The following is a 24597-nucleotide window of genomic DNA, read 5'->3' as shown; positions in this document are numbered from 1 at the left end:
AAATCCTTGAATAAAATGATCTCAATGTGAAGGTTTAAAATCAGAATGGCCTAAGATCTCATGTTCCTACACTTTATTGCCAACTATACGAGCTTTGCAATATTTTTATCTCCATTCTGCACCAAACCCGCAATCGAGACCTTGTGGAATGGGCCTTCTCTTGCATCGTAATTCTAAAACCCTTTTCTATCATTCTGCCACTGAACACATGGACCAATAAAAGATTGCCAAAAAGTTTGAATTAATATTTATAATTAATAAACATACAACTTTAGTGATATAAAAAGTAAGGAAAAAGTAAGACAAGATAAATGGTTAGAAAGGCTGAATCTCTATTAGCTATAAAAATTCAGTTTAATAACTGTTTAAGCAACTGCCATATGCATGGCCGGAACTAAATAAGCGTCTCCACTTAACTACATGCAACAGCTAGTAGGAAACCAAACAAATTACGGCTTTAAAGCAGAACTCAGAATCTAGTCACAAATGATGCCCCGTCTTTAATTTGACCTTGGCCCACATTGTTTGAACGAGCAAAAGACCTGCACGACAGTCAGAAAGAGGACAAGAATCGCTCCGAAGCCTCCAACTACCATCCACGGTTTTGAACCATACGCTTCCCAGAATTCGTTCCAAAGGCTTCTCAGAACAATAGAGCGCCGCGTCTTATAGCTGCTCAGATTTTCCCTCGTTTCTATGATGGATTTGCACTGTGGCCAGGAAATTGTGATGTTGGAGACGCTCAGCAATTGGGTGACCAGTTTAGTGGGCCAAAGATTACCAATTATGACACCCTCCTTTCTCAACACATCTACTGCCTCGCTTGTTTGGCACAGCTCATGCAGGAACTGACAATAAGCAGTCATTCTTTTCTTCTTGAACCCCGGAGAACGTATCTCCAGGGCAATTAAATTCCTTATATACACCTCCGAGTCCACATCCAATTTCAGCCGCACCGGAGTTAGAGTTTTACCCTCGTATTTAACGTCGTCCACAGTTTTTCCATCGGCCTCGAATCTGATTCCTCCGTTCTTCAATTCAACTGCAGATGGAAAGTTCAACCACCATTTCTTACGTTGTTTGACATTCTCAGAACTTTTCCCGTCTGCTCGTCGAGAACATTCGCAGTGACCACCTTTTGAACCTGCAAAACACGAACAATAATATTGAACGTTAATTTTCACTAATTCCTTTTCAGTACTTTCGGTTGGCAGGGCCCCAAGGCAGGAGTCGTGATAGATGTCCAGAATGTGCTTCCGTTTCTTTGATGCGTCCTCTGCACAGAACTCGAAAGGCCGATAGCAGATTCTCTCGAACATTTTCCTCAGCAATCTGTCAAGTTTCTCTTGGGCGCTCTCTTGGGAATTAGCGTTCATCTCCATAGTACGAACATCTTCCAAGAGAAACAGCGGTATTTGATTGTCCAACTTGATCAAGTCCTTCATGATCTCCGCTTTAATCCAAGCATTCTCGGATACGGGCCCGAAGATTGGATGATGCTCTGGCAGAAACAAAAACTCATCTTGGAAGGATTCATCGTCTTCCAATCCGAAGAGGTGATTTCTGAAAAACTCGAGAATGAAACAAGCATCCTGAGCCAACATCAAATGGAGCACGTCACCCTTGAATGATGTTTCTCTATAGTAGCACCGCTTTATATCCTCTTCCCTCCTCCTGATTCTCTCAATCACTTGTTCGAATTCAACGTCAGATTTCTTGGTTCCATACTGAATTCTAAAAACCTCTCTACGTGCTGCATCGCCTTTGAATGTTTCCATTCCCATGAGCCACTCTTTCCCGAAATGGTTAGGGCCGATAGAAACAATCTGAGGCACATAGGAATGCTCATTTTCTTTCAGCAAGGCCATGGATGTCCTGAATATGCACGGAGGCTTCTCATAGGACTTATTCTTCTGAGCCAGATACTCTTTGGCTTCTCTCATCCATTTATTCTCATCAAACTTCGACATTCTTTACAAGCTCATGAGATTATCTCACCGGAGAAGGAACATATCATGAAGTCAGAAATATATAATAATTACATGACCAGATTAAATTGTCCTTCAACTCTTCTATCCATTTTTCCTAGGGAGGGCATGTTCGAAGAGTCCAACAAAATATAAATTGAATCTATGGAACATGGGTAAATGCATATAACAGGTTAATATGAAAAATGCAATGGACTTCAATGAACTGACATTTCAACGCTTCTCCCGCATTTAGACTTTTGTTATGTGAAAGACGACATTAGGTTTCCATCAATTCTCCCATGACCATTCGTCCTGTCATTTATAAAAAGGAATATACGAGGTACAATTTAATAAATACAATTAGAAGAAAATGAATAGGAGAGGATTGACTCTGTGAAATTGAATTGCACTTTAAAACAAATATTAGCCGTCATTCACATGGTATTCACTTGGACCGATAATATACATATTTTTTAAAGAAAAGTATTTCGGTTGGGTATCTAAGATCTATTTTAAATTATTAGTAAATATTCATATGAAAACGTGGTTGGGAGAAAGTCAAATATATTCAGTACTACTGAAAATAAACAAATAGATTATGGTCTGCTAAGAGTTATTAGTCAAAGGAGGAAGGATGTCCGATCATCCCATTTATGTGAAGTCCAAGGCATCATTGTGACCAATCTAGAATCATTATCATCATTGGTTTTTTTCTCCATTAATCAAATATTTTATAGTGTTATACTAATATTCTTATAATGGATTTCTACTTCATCAAATATAAATAATTTTGTTATTACTATTTATACATATTTTGTACTCTACATATGACTAGCACAATTAAATATTATCATAATCAAATTATTGTGTATATTCTATCTATTGATTTCTAGAATAACAAAAATGAAGATATACAAGATCATTGCTCACAATGAAGATATTATTGTTCTATTAATAAAATTTGGTACTGTTCTTTTGACAATAAAGCTTGGAATAAGTAGTTGAATACTAATTGGAAAAGTCTTGTTGAGCCAAAAATTCAATGTTTTAAATGGTTGATGTTAACTGATAGACTTCAAATTAAAAGAGATGTTCAACATTCTGATTTATGTAATATTTGCAAGTTGCCTGATACGGGTAGACATATTTTGTTTGATTGCCTTTTTGCTAAAGAAATATGGAAACTTTTTGGTATTTATTAACCTATTAATGCGAATATCGTTGAAATTGTTACTGGTCACATTAATGGTCTTAGTAAGGATGCTAATTTTTTCTGGAACATGTTGTCTTCTAACATTCTTTCGCAAATCTGGAAATGTAAGAATGAGGAGAAGTACCAAGCTAAGTCAAGGGTTCTTACTGAATTTTTTCAAAAACTCACATATTTTAAATTCTTCTTGTAGGTTCAAACTACCATGATAATTGAAAAGGATAAATTAAGAAGGTTTCTTAAAGATGGGTAAGCTACTATCTTCTTTTACAAGCTGAAGTATGGCTATCAGTGGCGTAGGACTCTTGATAATTTGTGGGTGTTTGAGCACACATGCTAGAAGCTGAACTAAGTGACTAGGAGGAACCATAAGGCCAGAAAGGAGGAGATCTTTATGTTATCCCAGATCCAGGAGCGGAAGAGTATTGTTTGGATGGAAGGCCCACTCAGTTGGACCGCATGGGTGGATGCTTACTGTGATATTCTACACTAGATCTTTGCTGTTCGGTTCTTGTTGTATATGATTCATCCTAGTTGTATCATTGCTACTTTGGACTTGGTTTGAGGCTTTGCCTCTTTTGTGATCCTCTGTCATCTATGTATTCCTTTTTTGATCTCTCTATAGCTGATAGAAATAAATAACAAAAATGTAAACACACTTCTAGTCATGGCTATTATATTATCTCTATCTATTTCCATTTCTATATATGTTATATGCTAATTAGTTTGATGATACACCTATTTGAAAAATATTCCTTCCCTTAACTATAACTTACATACGAATCTATTCATGATGTACTAACCTTTGTTAGGTTTTCATATAAAAATTTTCCATCAAAGGAAAATAAGTTTATTTCCAAATAGATTGGTGGTGTGAACTAGAACCCTAATTTTCAGCATCTTTTAGCAGCTAAAAAAATGAATTTATTAATTAGGAAAATATATCAATTCTTATTCCTAATAATATTTAAAAATTATAATCATAAACTTCATCTATTTCTACACATTTAATTAGCTTACTTGATTTTTAGATTCGAAATAATACTACCATTTTTATGTCATTGAAGGTGAATAATTAGACTTTTCTTAGCCTTGTCCTTTGTAAAAGGGTCACACAGGTTTATGCTTTTACCCTAAAAATATAATCAATGCAATGATTATAAATTTTAAATATTATCCACACTTGTTGCACGACACTCCAAATGTGTGCAAGATGACTTCCTATTCCTAATGTGTAGTAAGTGATATCAATATTATGTCTAATGCTTGCACATGATTGAAAGATTAAATCTCATCACTTTGGCTTCGAAATCTACAAACTAAAAAAATGATGCACTCATATTCTATTGAAAGGGATTACCTAGATTCTTTATATGATTTATTTCTATATTCATATTCATAACAAGTGATGAGATCAAAATACATGTCTGTGCGCTCTATTTTTTATAATCTCCATCATGCTAGAGAAAGTTTAAACTACTTAAAGGTACGATTTCGTACAAAAACTAATAAGGCACGAATCAAGACAATATTTTAGGAGAAATCCATTTAAAGATGAAAGTAGGTCTTCTTGACACAACTAGAAAAACTACTCAAAGGCAACACTTAAGATACTCCTCTTGGTTCAATACTTGTTGACCTTATCAGGTCCTGAGACACTCCTAATTTTCACAATTTATAACTTCATATTTTTTGCAATGCATCACAGTACATCGATAGAAAATTTCAAATTATATTAAAAAAAAAGTTTGACAATATTTAGCAATCATTGAAAATTATTCTATTTGTCAATTTTTGTCTCAATGCCATATTTTTAATATCTACATGAAATGAATCAAAAATGATCAATGAACATAAGACATAACCTAAATTTCTAACTAATTATAGGAATTATCAGTTAAAATAGTCTTTGACTATACATTTGTCCACTTTTGTCTAATTGAATAATAATGATGAGGTTTGATTTTAGAACATCATCTATTTGGTGGAGTAGTAAAGTTCAATATCAACAAAGTCCTTCAAACTATTTTCTCTTTGAGAAAAGCTTATTTTCTATTTAATTCACGGATATAATTATTTGTGTATTTATAGCACTTAAATTCTCTTGACCATATTTATGGCAATATATTATGGTCAATTTTAGCCTACATAATATGTTTTAAGGATTATATATATATATTTTTAAAATAGTTGAAATGGAAATTTTATAAAGCTATGCACTACTCAACTAGGCATTTCTCTCATGGATTGGTGGCAGATCTCTATTTATCAATGTGATTTATTTTTAAAAAATTACAATCTATTTTTTTAATTGTTTAGCTGGTGTAAAATTGTTTCAATACTAGCCAATAGAATAAGAACATGATTTATATAGATAAAGTTTAAAGTCCAAAGAAAATTTTAAAATAAAAAATTGAAACCCCTTCCTTTAAATATATACTATTTCACTATTATTGTTTCTATTATCATCTATTTGGGCATAATATTAGCTCTTGCAGGCATGTGATACCTAAAATACCTACTTTTGGTCACAAAGAAGCTTTTTTGACCTGGAATAATAATGTGTCAAAAATACTTTGTCCATGGACATGCTTTAGGTTAGTGTAAGTCAAGTCATGGTGTCACTAAACTATGAAGCCAAAATTTGTGTCTAGCATAGCTCAAAATCATCGTTGTTTCAAATTGCTTCATTCACAAAAAAGATGCAATGTGGTTATTAGATAGTGTTTGCTTGCATCATGCATAATTAGAAAAAAAATAAAAGTTTCAAGTTTTACAAGATGTTGATGATGGTTTTGTGAGATTCAATAATACTTTACATATTAGATACTATATCATGATATATTATATAGTATATAATATATTTAATAGATATTATAATGTATAAATAATATATACATTATTTAGTAGAACAAAATATGTATAATATGATATCACAGATATTGTTAAATATATTATATTTTATATATTCTATTTCATAATCTAATAGAGGATATATATTAACAAATATTATTTATTTTAATATATTTATATGTTAATTTGACACTGGCGGAATTATCCACAAAATTTATGCATTCCACTACCACTATCCTTTATTTTCTGCAAGTGAATAAGGATGAGAAAGACTTGGGCAAGGAAAGAAAGACTACCTGCTCCATCTATGAATTTCTGGTGGAGGACTGGCTGAAGACACTTCTGGAAAAACCTATCAAAGAGGAGGGGGTGAATGTGAATAGGGATGAGCTTGAGGAAAAGAAGTATGAGGAACCTGAAATGAATGAGGGCAACTAGCTTTGGCTTTTTTTTCTTTTTTTTTTCGCTATTATGTTGTTAATCACTCTGAACTTGATGCTCGAGTTTTACTTTTTATGTATATGTCTAAGTGTTGGAATGATAGCAGTAATAATTTTCTTTGCTATTGAAATGTTTTCCCATTTTATTTACTGGTTAGTAACATGACTGGTGGTATTGATAGTTCTATTTTGGAACTTCTTCTTCTTTTTTTATGTGTAACATTGGTATGAGTTAGATGATTATGAGGTAACCTCCAGCTGATCTTTGAACCTTTTTGTACTCCAGGGTCATCCCTTCATCCTTTTGGCTAGTAGCTAATACTTTAAAAACATATATTATTTATTTATTATACTATTTACATAAATTTGTTAAATGAATATTTTTATTATTAACTATAAAATAAAAAATATAATCATAAACAAAATATAATTAAATCAAAAAATATTCGTGAACAATTCTAATTCAAAAAATATAAAAAATATTAATCAACATATCAAAAATTCAACTTTAAAAAATGTCATTTTTGAAATTAAATTGTAACAAAAAATGGGGGTTGGCACATAAAACAAAATGATATAGAATAGATACATGTTAGATAAAGACATATTAACCCACCACCCTTCTTAATTTCAAAAATCCTGACATCAAAGTGTCCCAAAATCTAACCATCACTAAGAAACTACGAGTAGTCATAAAAATAATATATACACAACCGATATTAGTAGTATGTCCATTAAAGCACCGTGAACAAAAACCACATGGGTTGAGTGCCAAATTAAGAAACATAACAAAAAACTAAAGCAAGAAGGAGACCTATGTCTCCTTATTCTTCTCAATTCCCTCTGGTTTGTCTAACAATAGTTGCAACCAATCATCCACTAGGAAACTCTAAAGAGAACTTATGGTTTTCACCCCTATTGGAACAATAAGGTCTTCTTTCTCAACATGTTGAAGGTGAAGACTTGAAACCGTGAAGTGCATAACCCTGATTGGTAACTTGGCCACATTACCTAATCTTCGTTCACTAATATCTTTCCTATCCTCTAGTTTCTTGAAACTCCTCCTCTTAATAGCCACAAAATCCTCACCATGTTTCTAGTTAGCGTCTTTAGGGGTCCCCTGAGGTTCCTTATCCTGGATCTATTTTCCTTTTCAATGCTGATGACGAGGAGAGGTGAGAAATTCTTTTAAAAAATTGTTGACAAACATCCATATATTTTATACTCTCCAAATCTAGTATCTTATAATTATTAGATACCCACTTTTTTTCGTATACGCGATTTAGTTTGAATACCACACAAGGATAAGAATTTTCTTTGGGTTTTGGCTTTGGGAGACAACAGGCACATGATTAACCCCAAATTGTTTTTTTTCCTTATTTTTTATTTTCCAAACTTTGGCTAAGTAGCTAATGACCTTTTTAACCTGGTAATGAAACAAAAAAGGGTTCCTTATGGAGAAGATCAACTTTCCATTGATATAATTTTTGTCAAATTCAAGTTCAAGAAGTAATTATTACTTATTTTCTAATTGAGTTACCTTTGAAGTCATGATTGATAAATTGATCAAAAAATAGTAGTAACTTTCAAATGATATAACCTTTTTGCAATACAAAATATGTCTTGCATTCTATGTTTCACATACTATAAGAAAATAAAAATTCAATTTTATAAAGTTCATGAAAAGTTAAGGTGGCCAGACACAAGATTTATTTTTATTATGAAAATTTTTTATTAAATTTGTTTTAAAAATTACTTGGTAAAAACTACAAAAAAAAAACGTGTCATATCTAGGCAAGGATCTACTATGTATATCTAAATATTGTTGAAAAAATCATGATTTGATTATGATTAATATGGCTAGACATACACATTTTTTTAATCCCTTTCTTAAAATTTTTGTATTGCTACATTCAAATACATTTTTCACTACTTAGATTAATTTAATTTTTTAGAAAAAAGGCTAGTTATTTAGAAACTACATTCATTTTCTTACATATTCTATTCTTTAAACATTTTTCCGTAAGGTTGATAATGTGTTCAAATTTTTATTTCAAGTTGACTAAAATCAATTTTCTTTTTTTCATTGCCACTTATGACCACAGCTTAGTATCATGATCCTTCACATACACAAAAAACAATTGAAAAAAAACTATATATTCCAACAAAAAACATTGCTCTAACTTAGAAGGTTAGCTAACAGAAATATTTGCAACAAACAATTTTGAAAATCATTCTACACATAATAATGGTGTGATAATTCTATACTTTTAAATAAGTATTTAATTCTATCTTTAAAAATTATTATACATGACATCATAAATGATAATTGTGAAACGTGTTGATTGTCATATACATTTACATATATGGAATTTATAGTAAATATTCTCCCAAATTGATAGCTTAGTTCATCTTCCAATTATTTATGCGTAGATGTTATAATTGTTTTTAAGTGAAGAGCTAGCATAAAATGGTGATTTTAGTGATTTTACTCAAGGTTATCTGATAACTAATATTTAATATTTTGACAAATTAATAATATTTAAAATATTTTGATTGGGCAATTGTACCATCCTAATACTATTTCTTTTATAAGAGAATTAGTTGTACATTGTAATAATTCAATCTTATCAATTGAAGCATTTATTCAATCATTTTGACCGCATTTTTATAGAAGGTCTTAGTAGCCCATTCTTGATTTATTTATTTCTTTAATTAGAACAACATCACTTGTTGTAGGTTCATCATGTTAATTTGCAAGATTCTTTTTGGTTTAAAATATACAAACTTATATTCTTTGTTCTAACTGATTTTTAATTAAAACTTCCCTATTGTGATTGGTTAGATTTAAAGAAAGAATCTACAACACAGTAGTAAATTGTGAACCTCTTATACAGTAAGTCTTGAATTTGGACAATTTGAATTAGAAGAACAGAACCAAAAGAGGAAAAAAATAAAAAAATAAAATCATAAATTAATCAGCTGAATCAAGTTCACTGCTCCATTTGAATTAGCGATTTACTCTCAAAGCAGATTTTTCTTTATAGAAAGGCAACCAGAATTACATACTGCAATGTTTTCAATTGCGACAAAAGAAAATACTTGCGTTGAAACATGTTTAACACTTTATTGGGAAGTTCCCCTTAGCGGTGCACACAAGCACCCACACACACGCAAGAACAGTGAAAGCCACGTATAACCCAGTGAGCAGTGCTGTAGGAGACACTTTGTTTTCCTGGAAAAGATACATCATAGTAAATCTCTTATCATGCAACAGAAACAATGAACACGGTTGACATATAAGAAAAGTATAAATTGAGGAAAATTGAGGCAAGATTGAATTACTCATAAAATCAAAGAGCTTTCTTCGCCATAGAGAAAGATGTAATTGACAAGAAAGAAGCTTGTTTGCTTGAAATGCTAGGGGATGAAAATATGGGCTGTATATATAGACTATCAGAGAGTTAATACGTATTTGTAGGGCATGGAAATTACTAGTCAACCGTCCAAAAAAAAATGAAACAATAGTGAATTTTATATTGGACTTGTACGTTAACTTAAAAAATATAATAACATTAAAGAATTATTAAGTAGTAGGTGGAAAAAAACTCTATAAAAATGGTTTAATAGTTTAGTTAAAGAGAAACTCTCACAGCCACCAACTCACCATCATGTTGAATAGGCTGACCACCATTTATTGATGCATGTGTAGCTATACTACTCTAGCTGAGCTAATGAGAAAACATTAAACTAGATTGGATTTTGTATTCAAACAATAAGTTTATAATAAAATAAAATTAAGGTTAAATAATTATTAAGTAGTTGAAATTTTTTAAATATAATTTCATTTTATTTTCATAATGGTTGATCTAGTGAGAAAATAATAAAATATTGTGAATTTGGTATTTATATGAAAGACTATCAAAATATTTTAGTTATAGGGAATCTTGAAAAGTCAAAAATTCAACTTTCATATTGTATGTTCTCACCAACATAAATCTATAGCTACAAACTTAAACAATTGTATGTTAAAGTTTAAATCTAGAACCAACTTTACTCTTTCACAACTAGTTGAAATTTGCTAATCTAGATGTAAAATGTATTATGTAATGGAATGTTATATAATACTACAAAACCTAATCTCAATTTAATCCTAATATCTATTAAAGAAGTGACACTCATGGCATGTAGTTACATAATATTTTGGTAGATTAATGTTTAACATGAAGTATTTAAAAGTAGAATACCATAGAAACTTAATGAGAAAAAAGTTGACCGTTCATCAAAATACAAAATTTTCACTTATTTCCTAGAAAACAAAAGAAGTAATGAGCACGTTTCTCAAGTTCGTTGGAGTAAAATAAAAAGGAAAGGACCAAAAATAAATAAGGGAAAAATGATAATGAAAGGAGAAGGGGATTAACAATTAATGAATGAGAAATAAGAATATCATGTACCACATTTGATGTACTTAATTACTAGAGATATATATACTTGACATAACTAAAATGTTCCTGCCAGACTTTACACTAAGAATCTACTGGGTAGTATAATAAACTCTCGAATGAATCAAATTAGTGATACATATATGCACACACACATGCACGAACGTGCGCACGCACGCGCCCACACACACACACACACACACACACACAATCTAGCCTCAAAATTAAAACTGGTGAAGAGTTATTGACTACAAATTGATAATTACTATTATAGAAAAGAGACTCAAGTGGATAAGACAAAACATCTTGGAATCATAGGCTCTATAGTTTATAATTCCTATTTGTATTCAAGGTAATGCTATTCTTGAGATGAATTATGCTAGCTCTACAATGACAATTTCCACATAACCTAGAGGAGAAATATATGCAAAAACTCATTCAAATTTCATCTGTAAAAGAACAAAAAATGTAACACAAAAAATAACACAAGATATACACTAGAAAAACCCCCAAGATGGAGAAACATAATGTCCAAAAACATCCATCACTTGTTCATTATTCAACACATGAATTCTTTACAACATATTCATAGTCCTATATGATTATTTATGAAACACTTGACATATCTACAATAACTTCATATGAGCATGCTACCACACATACCATTCAATAATGGAAAATATTACAAATCAAAGATATTATATTTTCACAACTATAGGAATGCAGTACAAGTCTCTAATCTAGGAGCATCCACTACAACCTCACAAATGCTAAGCAAGAGATGGTCATGAACCATTAGTTAGAATGACTAGTTAGTAAAACATAAGAAGCTACACTTGAGTTTTCTTTTATAGATACAACCTCATACAAAGAAAATGTTTTGTATTCGTAAAGGGTGTAACTAAACTCTGGAATTATAAAATTATTAAAAAATCATCTAATATTGGTTACATAGTGTAACATATTAAATTGGAATAACTTCAATTTAATGATGTTTTAACCCCTATTTAGTGTGATTTAATGCTAGGTTTTAATTTAATTTGTACTTCCCTCTTTCTTCTCATCTTACTTTATTTATTTTAGAAAAACTTGGGGTAGAACCTCATAGATCCTTCATTGTGCTCCTCTTTTATGGTATAATGATCAAGGTAGAACCTATCCACTTGGGTTCATCCTTCCCTTTATTCAAACAATGAGAATATCTTTCTTGAATCAAAATGTGGATTTTGTCTCTGATTTTCCAAAGTCATTACCTATTTTGGGACTCCAAGGGAATCCTAGAGATTTTGGGACATAGTAAATAGTGATACAGTGTGTCTCTGCTAGGGATCCATTTTTGTATCCCCTCCTTGGGTCTTGTGTTTGAAATGAAAAATTATATACTATAGAAAATTGTAAAATTGAGAAAACTCACATGAAATAATATTTACATGGAAAAACCTACAAAAATTATACACTAGTAAATGACTGCAAGCCAATCTATAAACTCTTATTACTCAAGAATTTTACAATTGAAAAACTATTCAAATGTATGAACAATAATGACTTTGTGTTGTAGATAAGAATGAAGTTCCAAAGTTTGAAATATATGCCACTTACTAAATTTAGTAAGTATGATTCATAGAAGTACATGTTAGACACTTGTTTAAATTACTCCTTTAGGCAAGATACCTAAACAACTTACTATTTATAGTAAGTCAACTCATACAAAGTTACTACATGAGAATTAGTGATAACCCAAGACATTTTGATGAATCAACCACAACTAGATGAGAAAATGATGACTTTAGATTCCAACATTCTCCCACTTGAATTGAATTATTAAAAAAATGAAATTACTTTGTTAAGAGTGTTGGATACAATTGGCTAATTGTGTGTTGTCTTTGCTGTTACATGAATGTCATATCAATTGGCCAACAGTGTTTACCGAGCTCACTTGGTTAGTGTTAGCTAAGGTTTTGGAACCCTAACTATTTCCCCTCTTAGCTCAACAACATGAGAAATTAGAAACCTTTAAAATTTACAAATTATTTTGAATTTATATTATTTAATTCTTTAATGATTTAAATATATTCAAGTTAAATGCAAAGTCATTAATTATTAAACCATTACTCTAATTTCTCATATGATTAATTCTATAACAAATTAATTATAATATGAGGGCGAAAGTAGAGGAATTATATTTGGAAAAGAATGATTTAAAATAATTAATTCTTTTTTAAAAGGAATTAATTATTATTACTGTAATTAGTATTGGTAGGGTAAATTGGAAAGAGATTTTAAAAATGATTAATTCTTTAAAGAATTAATTATTATTGTAATAGGGCGGTTTCATATGAAAAGTTGTATGGGATTGAAAATAGATTTTAAAGAAAAGAAGTTAGGGTAGTTGAGAAATGACTTGGGGTAGGATTTCTTTAAAAATAGGAAATTCTATTGTAAATGGGTTCCTCCCATTTTGAAGGAGTCTGCACTTCTGAAGGTAAGGGAAGACAATTTAGTTTTTTTCAATCTTGCATCAAAAAGGTTCATCCCTCCATAGAATATTAAGTCAAAACTATTTCTTCCTAAGTATTCTATGCTTTAAAACTTTGAATATATTTTCTAAAATTGTGGCAAAGTATATAAAATTCTACAGTTTTATATGTTATGTTAAACTTTTTGTAGTAGATTCTATTGTTTACTCTACTGTGATTCATGTTCTTGTGGATATTAATTACATGTGAAAGTTTTCCTTTCCTTTGTTGCATATTGGAAATGTATTTTGGAGTTTAAAGGTTCTGAGGGAGGAGGTTAAAATTGTCCATCTATTGCTTATTTTAATATTCAGTCATGTTGATGAATGGATGTTAGCATTCCTTCATTGCCTTCTAGGTTAAAGGCATAACCAGAAAATCATTTATTGTAAATCAAAAGGAGGGAGTTGTACCTTCATTTCAAAATTCAGAGAGCACTTGACAAGATAATTGCAAGTGACTCTATTGTTATTTTCAGAGTTTCTCTTTCTTTTGGGTATTCAAGAGTCAATTGTAAAGGTTTTTTTGGAGAGGACAAATCTATTTACTAATAGTTAGCAAGACAATTTTCCTTGTCTACTAAGCATTCCTGGAGATTACTTTGCGAAGATAGTGTCCACCAAGGTCACTCAGGCATTGAAGGAAATTATGATAGAAAGTAGTGTTAACCAAGCTCTCATGGTTAATGAAAGAAAAATTGGTCAGAGTTAATGTTCACCAAGTTCACTCGGTTGCCAAAGGATTTTGCAAGTTTGTAATGTTAACCAAGCATCTGTTGGTTAACATCGGAAATCATTTTAGGATCAGTGTTTACCAAGCAAGGTCGGCCAATGAAGGATTTTGTTAATTTGAGAAATGAAGTTTAATTATTTCAAGTATTGATTCTAGCCAATTGTGGTAATGATTATTGGTGATTGTAAGTTTTAAATGAGCCAACTTGATTATTTGAATGGTATAAATATAAAGTCAAGTTGAGATTCTAATGTATGAGTGAGTACACAAGTGTATTGATTAAAGAGGAAAGCGTGATCAAATTTGAAAGATGGTCAGATATCCTTGAGGAGTAGCAAAGTTATATTCAATTAGGAAGGATCTAGTGTGAAGCAAAATATAGATCTGTAATCAGCAACTCAGTTGCATCTCATTCAGGTCATTTCATTGTTACCTTCTCACTATTGTAGTAGTGATTCCAAAATCTCTTAGCAGAATTGGTTTAACAACTAGTTTTAAATTGTTTAACAAGGTGACATTTCCTTTGAAGTGTTCTAAACACCTCTTGCAAGGCCACTCTTAATAGGGTGATTAAATCCTCTGATAAGGTCACACCTAATAGTGTGTTTTGTAACCTTTAACTAGGTTGGCTCCTAATAGGGCTCACTTCAGAAGAGTGAAAATCAGTAGCTAGTTACTTGGTGGTTTTTTCCATATTGGGTTTCCACATTAAATCTGGTGTCTCATGTGTTCATGTTATTTCTTTTACACTTGCATGTTTATTAGTGACTTAACACTTAGTCAGTTCATTTCAGTTGCTACCAAGCTAGTCAGACAAATTACAATTTAGGAGGAGCTTCATAGCATCTACCAATCAATTGAGACAGTTTATAGTATTGCCCAAACATAGCAGAATCTATTGAGCTCTCTAGTATAAGTAATGAAGATCTTAGTGTTAACCGAGCTTTATAGTGTTAACCAAGTATATCAGTGTCTATTGAGCTTGAAGTATTTTAACAAAGTGAATTTATTGTTGACAAAGCCATGTAGTGTGAACCGAGTGACTCAGTATCTACTAAGTTTCGTAGTGTTCACCAAGTCATACAACGTTGACTAAGTTCCTACTACTCAAAGTGATCAGTATCAATAGAGCTTCAATGTCAACGGAGTGCCTGAGTATGTCAAGTGTTCATAGTATTTTCTGAGTGTTAGAACATCATTGATTTGTCTTTAGAACCTGAGTTATAGTAGTGAGCTGACTTTCTGAGTTATGATGAAATGGGTGTTGTAGCCAACTCCAAAAGGTAATTAAGTAGATTGATATATATGTAGAACATTATATCATATCCAAATGTAGAATGTATGTGAACAAGTAAGAAGTAGATGACTATGGATTAAAGAAGGCTACAAGTAGTATAAGGAAAAGAAGATACTTATCTATCATAGTCAGGTGATCATTATAATTCGAGGAATCTCATTCAACAAATCAAAGTTATAGATCAGAGATCAATCACTAGTTCATCTTAACAGATGCATCAGTCATATCATTTCACAAGATGGACTTAATAGTCTCATTCCAAATCTCCTAACAGAGTTCCCAACATTCTAGCTCCATTTATCGAGCCACTTAGATATTTTTTTGAGGATATATTAAAGGACATTTATCTCCTCTCAAATGAAAGATTCAACACACCTATTATCCCACCTCCATTGGAGACTCGATTTCAAGCTTCTCATGCTTTCTCCTTTGAGCATCAACTAAGACTTTTCACTTTACCTTACATTGAGGGGTTTGATCCTCCTTGTCCATACATTGAGGGGTTTGATCCTCCTTGTCCATTGCCTATGTTTCTCCCAGATTGAAGCTATTTGGTATGATCATTTACACATGTGAGTTATACCATTATGTGGGGGCTATGGTGTCTCAAGCCTCTATCATTGGGGGTTTTCAATGTACTTATGGTTTTGAGAGAGTCTCTTGAGACATATTATTTTTACTTCCTTTCTATCTCTTTTTAGAGTAGGGTTTTTCCCATTGGGTTTTTGTTAGAATCTGAAAAGATTAATAACCTAGAAAACTAGTGCAAAGAGTAAATATCTAAACTATGAATGCAAATGATACAAAATCAAAATAGCATCATAGAGTTAGTCTCCAAGAGAGTAATGCAAATGCTGGAAGCAAAATAGCATTAAGAGGATGCAAAAATAAGAGATACAAATACAAGCCAGGTAGCATGCTTATATAGGCAAGGAAGAGAGAGGAGGTGACAACACCAACCAATGAGGAGCAACCATCTATCGGACTAAAGATAGCAAAGTATCTTCCCAAGATAGCTAATGGATGCTCACATGTAGGAAGGTGACACCTCACAACCATTCACCTAATAGGACATGCTTTATTAACCTAAGCGAGATTATTAAAAGTGTAGGAAAAACCTAGCAAAATAGGAAAAAATAAAAAACTACACTAACACCCCCCCATAAGCAAAGCTTAGGTGGATGTAGAAATGGGTCCCGACAACGAGGCCATGTTAGGTACCCAAGTACAATGCAAGAAGATGCAACCTCTGAAAGCGAGGAAAGAGAGAAAACCACAAGGGAAAAACCCTCCCCCGAAAAGAGGTAAGAACCCAGTGAAGAACTGAAGAAGTCTCCCGCTAGGGAAATTATCCCCTAAAATAGGAACAAGGAGTGATCATGAAGAAGCAGCATCACTGAAGCATGAAGAACCGCAAAACTCTGTCAAAATGCTGATCTGTAGAACCCCCATGGAAATAGAAGGCACGAACCATCAGCCAAAGGAACCTCCATGGAAATAGAAGGCACGAACCATCAACCAAAGGAACCTCCATGGAAATAGAAGGCACGAACCATCAACCAAAGTAACCTCCATGGAAATAGAAGGCACGAACCATCAACCAAAGAAGCATAGAACAACAATATAACCTCCCCTTAAGGTAGGTGAGGTGACAGGCAGCTGAAAAGATGGGCCAAAAATCTCCTATAACACAGGAGCCAAACTCATCGAGAGTGAGGTACAAACACAAATAAAGGCATGTGTCGTCGACACTGCATGAGGAATTAGAGAAAGAGAGCCTATAAGTAGCAAACAACTATCCCCCCCATGGCACTTTATATAATAGTGCGAGTACAACGAATCACAATGATGAAAAGGATCCCAAAACGCAAGAGTGGCACTTTATTTTAGTGCGTTGCATAAAGATGCTTACAGTGAATATCAACAATGATCAGAAAAAACATAAGGCTGAAAAAATAGAAATTAAAGCCCAAAACGAAGAAACTGAAGCAACAAAATTGATCTCCGGAGCTGAAACAAACAGAATATCCACCAGAATGCTAAAATGCAAAAGACTGAATAGGATGTGTCTGGAACAGAATCTGGAACAACAACTAGCATCACTAGAAAGAGCACAAAAAAAGATTTCCAGCGATATAAAGAAGTCCAAAATCGGAGATCGGAAGCTCAAGATACGCCTCCCGGAGTGGAAAATAGAACATTTGGCTTTGACTACCAAAATAGGCAACCAAACTGCATTAAAACCCAAAAAAACCTATACCAGCATCTCTGTCTTGGAACCAGATTTCTGGCACATTTTTCGGATTGAAAAAATACGTCCGTATGCAAAAGTTATGGCCAAAAAACCACAAGTAGGTCTTGATTTCAATGCATTACAAACCCTCATGAAGAGCATATGTTAAAAGTGAAACTTGGGCACAATAATCAAGGAAACTAATAGCACCACTGCAATCTACTCGAAAAATCATGCACTTTCAAAAAAAGAATCGCCTCGATATGAGGTCGTATGAGAAAGTTATGATCCTCCGAAGTTTCCAAAACAAGAACTGTGCACAGTCATAGCTGAGAATCTGCAATTTCTGAAGAATTCATGCATGAAAATCAAAAAATAACTCCAATAGTGGATAGAGCACAAAAAAATAGCCAAGTTCATAATAAGAATCATCAAAATCAGAGTTCGTATGAGCAAGAACGAGACATTTGAAAACTGCATTCAAATCTGCGGCTGCCAACGGAGAGGGGTATGGCTGTAGCTTTGCATGCTCGATTCTGAAAAATATACAGCTTGCATGCAAAATCTAAAAGATACCCAGATGGTTTTTCGGGGCTGCGAACAAAACCCAGAAAGCGTTTTTCTTCTTGATGAACAAAAGATGTTGCTGTAGTGTAAATCAGATGCCTTTAACAGAAAAAAACGGCTCCAAAAATCAGAAAACGACCCCAGCAACCAAAATTTGACATGCAAATGATGGATCAGCTTCTCAAGTCCATCAATGGCATGCTGGAACTTGCAAAACTGATTGAAAACTCCAAATATGCAAGTTGGTTGTCAGATTTGAGATTGAAACCCCAGAGAAAAACTGTTTTTGTCAAAACTTTTCTGATTCTCAAGGTCATCCAAAGATGCAAGAGAAGAGCATACTTCGTTTTTCAAAAAACTAAAATAAAGTTTATTTGCCCCCCCCGAATCTCTCAAATAAGGAAACTAAAATCTACTCTTGCACATAGAAAAGCTCTGATACCATGTTAGAATCTGAAAAGATTAATAACCTAGAAAACTAGTGCAAAGAGTAAATATCTAAACTATGAATGCAAATGATACAAAATCAAAATAGCATCATAGAGTTAGTCTCCAAGAGAGTAATGCAAATGCTGGAAGCAAAATAGCATTAAGAGGATGCAAAAATAAGAGATACAAATACAAGCCAGGTAGCATGCTTATATAGGCAAGGAAGAGAGAGGAGGTGGCAACACCAACCAATGAGGAGCAACCATCTATCGGACTAAAGATAGCAAAGTATCTTCCCAAGATAGATAATGGATGCTCACATGTAGGAAGGTGACACCTCACAACCATTCACCTAATAAGACATGCTTTATTAACCTAAGCGAGATTATTAAAAGTGTAGGAAAAACCTAGCAAAATAGGAAAAAATAAAAAACTACACTAACAGTTTTCTCTATTTCTCTAATTGATAGAGATTTGGTTGTGATTGGGTACCTCAACAGGGCTTGTTGCTGAGACTGAAGTTTTCTTTCAGCAAATTTTACATATATATATATATATATATATATATATTTGCATTATTTCTATAGTACAAAAGTATTTTAATTTCCTATAGGATAATTGGTAATAACCAATTCACCCCCCTCTTAGTTATCTAACATGGGGATGTTGGAACTATGGACACACAATGCATGATAAGAATTTTAGCCACAATTTTCAGACTTAAAGACTTCAAAACATTCCCAAACCTTATTCTAACTATCACAAATCATGATATAATCACTAAGGTCATAGATTCAAAACAATTTTACAAACACTTATAGAAATTGAAAAAAATTCATGCTTGTTGGTCCTGCAAAATAGTCACAAAAATTCATTAATAAACTTTACCACAATTCACATAAAGCCAATCCATCAAGCATGAATTTAGACAACCTAATGGGGGAAAATCATAGTCAATTTTCATGAAGATCCAATAGTTAAATTTAGAGTTATGACCATTATACCAAAATTGGGAATGGCTATGGACTCTAACTAGGACAACATGCTATCTTTTTGTTTGCACAAGGTGCAAAAAACAATAGTATGATTTCTATTTTCACTTATTTGGTATCCCAACACCATGAAAGCATTTCCACAATTAAATGCATGAAATGAATAATGAAAATAGTTGAATTTTAGAAGAGTTTTATCCTCACTTCACTTGTTAGCACAGTCACAAGATTAATGATAGTTACCATCAATGGAAAAAATGACTACATTTTGAGACTTAGCCAAATGAAACATTGATGATTTAGGGTTCCTTGACCTTGTCTAAATATGATTCAACACTTACTTGTCCAAGCAACCCACCATACATACATACACATAAAAAAAATTCTTCTCATGATTGATACATAGATATATCAATCACTTAAATCAATCTCCCAAACACTACACCTTATTTTGTTACAACATATAAAATCTCCTTCATCTCTTTTTTCTTCAGTTCAAAAGCCTTTATCCATCTCTAGTTCACAAATCTTCTTAAATCCCTTGGATTCTAACCCTTCTATTTTGGATTTCCAACAAAATAAAAATATTATCATAACTACAAATAAAATTGAGATGAGAGAGAGCTTTTTAGAAGCCACAAAAAAATCAGGACTAATTTTGTTTAAAGATTATTTTTCCCATTACCATTTTTAGTGTGCACTAATAAGAATATAAATAAATAACATTTATCAAATTTTAGTAAACTTTAAGTCTTAAAAAAATGTAAAATATGATTGATACAGGTCAAATGAATTTTTAATTTTTTCATGTAATCGATGCAATAATTACATGCCATGAGTAGATCCATAAACAAGGGAATAGAGATAATGGTTGAGAAACATTTTGGTAAATAATAATGGCATAGGCCACACAAAATTTCATGTTAGCATAGTAATAAATCTCAATTTGGGACATTACCATTTGATAGCCTTCACTATACTACAACTTATTGTGGACTAGCATACGTAAAATCTTTATTTATTTATTTTTGTAAATTAAGGTGAGAGATATTTAATTTCAAGATATATACAGCTCACAAATATAAATAAATCTTCAAATTATGTATTAAAAAAGTATGAAGGTTGTAAATAAACCAAAAATACGATTACTAAAATTTTTTATTCACAAATTTAGATCTACCATATACATCAAATGCATAAGCTCCAACATTTTTGTATGATATGAAGGCTCCATTACTCAAAGTTTGGATGTGCTAACTTGCACATATCCAAGTATTTTATTTGAAATATTTGAAACTATTTCAGTTGGAAGAAAATGCATAGAGGAAAATAAATAGAGTAGAACCCAAAACTCAATAATTGAATCTAATAATACTTTATTTTCAAATGCATAGTCAAACTTTTCTACTTTTAGGTCAGTGCACTTAACCCTCTATTCATTATGGTAAGTCTCTTCTTTCATGTTAACTTCAAATATGAATTTATTTAAAATGACCTTCCATATAATTTCTCTTAGTTTGACATCATCTTGTTCTTCATCCTTACAATAATTTTAATGCCTTTGCTATGACACCCATAATATTTTCTACTACTTTCCCAACAATAGTAACCCAAATGAAAGGTATGTGATCTTGCACTATACATTGAAGCATGTATATGTAATCACATTTATAAAAACTCTTATCACATCTTTGACAATACCAATTACCATTTCCATCATTGTTCACCTTCTTTTTGCATTGCCTATCTTTAAATTTTTAGGGGCAAGGTGTATAATAAAAATTATCAAGTTTTATAAAACTTATGGTATCTTTAACCACACCCCAACAAGATGCATTAGATCTACCAAGTCCCTAATCATCAACTTGTGCCATAGCTTTTAACATTTTATCTTGTCCAAAAGATGAGATTGTCTTTGTGATAGAAGGGGAAACAAGACCTTTCCCTTCCGTATCAAGCCATGATCTCAATTGATGCGCCTCCGGAAGATTTGGATTTATGAAAAGCTAGGTTGTGTTAATTGTTCATATAGATTTTCCTCCAAAATCACTCATGAATCCAGCCGACAATTTAAAGTATGTGACATGCTCCATTTTAATAAATTTTGTTCACTATTAATAGATCGAATAAAAATGTTAATTTAATATATAGTTACTTTGAAACAGCTGTTGAAGATTGATGTCACTAAAGAAACCATGTGGACTTAACTAGCTAGTAGGAGAACTCAAAAGCTAGTCACAAATGATGCCCTGTCTTTAATTTGATCGTGGCCCACATTGTTTAAACGGGCAATAGACCTACACGGCAGTTAGACAGAGGACAAGAATTGCTACGAAGCCTCCAATGACCACCCGCGGTTTTGAACCATACGCTTCCCATAATTCATTCCAGAGGCTCCTAAGAATGATAGAGCGCCGCGTCTTACAGCTGCCCAGATTTTCCCTCGTTTCCATTGCATTGTGGCTGCAAAATTGTGAGGTTGGAGACGCTCAGCAATTGGGTGACGAGTTTAGTGGGCCAAAGATTACCAATTATGACGCCCTTCTTTCTCATCACATCTACTCCCTCGCAGGAACTGACAGCCCGTAAATATATATAATATACACTTCGGAGCCCACACCCAATTTCAGCAGCACCAGAGTCAGAGTTTTCCCAAATATTTAACGTCGTCCACAGTTTCTCCATCTGCCTGGATTCCTCTGTTCTTCAATTCAACTGCAGATGGAAAGTCCAGCCACCATTTCTTACGTTGTTTGACATTTCCAGAAGTTTTCCCATCTGCGCGTCCAGAACATACGCAGTGGCCACCTTTCGAACCTACAAAACACGACCAATAATATTGAACGTTAATTTTCACAAATTCCTTCTCAGTACTTTCGGTTGGCAGGGCCCCAAGGCAGGAGTGGTGATAGATGTTCGTTTCCTCAGTAACTTGTCCAGTTTCTCTTCGGCGCTATCTTTGGAACTATCGTTCATTTCCATAGCAAGAACGTCTTCAAAGACAAACAGTGGTATTTGATTGTCTAACTTGATCGAGTCCTTCATGATCTTCGCCTTAATCCAAGCATTCTCGGATATGGGGCCGAAGATTGGATGATGCTCTGGCAGAAACAAAAACTCATTTTGGAAGGATTCATCGTCTTCTAATCCGAAGAGGTGAATTCTGAAAAACTCGAGCATGAAACAAGCATCCCAAGCCAACATCAAATGAAGCACCTCACCCTTGAATGATGTTTCCCTGTAGTAGCACCGCTTTATGTCCTCTTCCCTCCTGATTCTCGCAATCACTTGTTCGAACTCAATGTCGGCTTTCTTACTTCCGTACTGAATTCTAAGAAACTCTCTACGTGATGCATCGCCTTTGAATATAATGTTTCCATTCCCATGATTCAGATACTCTTTGGCATCTCTCATCCATTGATTCTCATCAAACTTCGACATGCTTCACAAGCTCATGCGATTATCTCACTGGAGAAGGAACATATCTTGATGTCGGAAATATATAATAATTACATGACTACCTTTAAACTCTTCGATCCATTTTTCCTCGGGAGGGCGTGTTTGAAGAGTCCAACAAAATATAAATTGAATCTGAGGAACAGGGTTAATAAGAAAATGCAATGCACTTCAATGAAATGACACTTCAACGCTTTTCCCACATTTAAACTTTTGTGATGTAAAAGGGATATTAGGTATCCATCCATTCTCCCACGACCATTCCTCCTATCATTTATAAAAGCTATATACGAGGTATAATATAATAAATACAATTAGTAGAAAATGAATAGGAAAGGATTGACTTCGTGAAATTGAATTGCATTTTAAAACAAATATTAGACGGCATTGACATGGTATTCACTTGGACCGATAATATACATATTTTTAAAGGCGTATCTTGAAAATTATTTTCAGTTGGATATTTAACATCTATTTAAAATTATCTAGTAAAAAATAATATTTAAAATATTCATATGAAAACGAGGGTGGGAGAGAGTCAGATATTTTCAGTGGTACTGAAAATAAACAAATATATTATGGTGTTGTAAGAGCTACTAGTCAAAGGAGGAAGGATGTCCGATCATCCCATTTATCTCAAGTCCAAGGCATCATTGTGACCAATCTAGAATCATTACCATCATTGGTTTTTATCCATTATGCAAATATTTTATAGTGTCTCTTCATCCTTCAATAATTTTAATGCCTTTGCTGTGACACCCATAATCTCTTCTATTGCTTTCCCAAAAATAGTAACACAAGTGAAAGTTGTGTGATCTTGCACTATACATTGAAGCATGTATATGTAATCACATTCAAGAAAAGTCTAAGGGTCCGTTTGGCTGTAGGAATATAAAAATGGGAATAGGAATACTTATTCTCAAATAAAAAATGGGGTTACATATTCCTATTCTTGTTTGGTTCACCCAAAATTTGATCTAGAATTCACAGATTCAAAAAATTATGTTCTCTAAAATATAAAAAAATTGGAATAGGAATACATATTCCTATTCCATCTATTTAGGTGGAATAGAAAATCCTCATTTTTGGGCCAAAATTGGAATACATATTCCAATTTTATTCCTATTCCAATTCCAATTTGGTGCATCCAAATAGCGAATTCAAAATTTTAAGAACATAAAAATGCCTATTCCACTTGTATTCTCATTGCAAAATGGGCCCTAATCACATTTTTTACAATACCAATTACCATTTCCATCATTGTTCAACTTCTTTTTGCATGGCCTATCTTCAAAGTTTAAGGGGCAACTTGAATAATAAAAATTATCTAGCTTTATAAAATGTAGGGTAGCTTTAACCACACCCCAATGAAATGCATTAGATCTACCAAGTCTCGAATCATCAACTTGTGCCACAATTTTTAACATTTTAGCTTGTCCAATAGATGAGATTTTCTT

At 32.7% G+C, this 24597-nt stretch overlaps 1 protein-coding gene across 1 annotated transcript; it reads right to left on the bottom strand.

The window, feature by feature from the left end:
* Positions 1 to 354: 354 nt before the first annotated feature.
* On the bottom strand, positions 355 to 1970 carry LOC149559390 (putative UPF0481 protein At3g02645). The gene is made up of 3 exons (XM_089831417.1): positions 1202 to 1970; positions 543 to 1144; positions 355 to 429 (listed from the first exon to the last, which is right to left on the bottom strand). The coding sequence occupies exons 1-3, from the start codon at positions 1968 to 1970 to the stop codon at positions 355 to 357; spliced, it is 1446 nt and encodes a 481-aa protein (XP_089687543.1).
* Between the last annotated feature and the right edge of the window lie 22627 nt (positions 1971 to 24597).

Source organism: Cupressus sempervirens, chromosome 5, assembly GCF_028749045.1.
Source record: "Cupressus sempervirens isolate cs-2001-9-10 chromosome 5, ASM2874904v1, whole genome shotgun sequence".
Taxonomy (NCBI): domain Eukaryota; kingdom Viridiplantae; phylum Streptophyta; class Pinopsida; order Cupressales; family Cupressaceae; genus Cupressus; species Cupressus sempervirens.
This window is presented reverse-complemented; position numbering and strand designations above follow the sequence as displayed.

Coding starts and splice junctions, on each gene's coding strand:
- LOC149559390 (XM_089831417.1), bottom strand. CDS start 1,970: ATGTCGAAGTTTGATGAGAATAAATGGATGAGAGAAGCCAAAGAGTAT. Junction 1,145..1,201: donor TGGGGCCCTGCCAACCGAAA/GTACTGAAAAGG, acceptor CGTGTTTTGCAG/GTTCAAAAGGTGGTCACTGC. Junction 430..542: donor TCTTTCTGACTGTCGTGCAG/GTCTTTTGCTCG, acceptor GTTTCCTACTAG/CTGTTGCATGTAGTTAAGTG.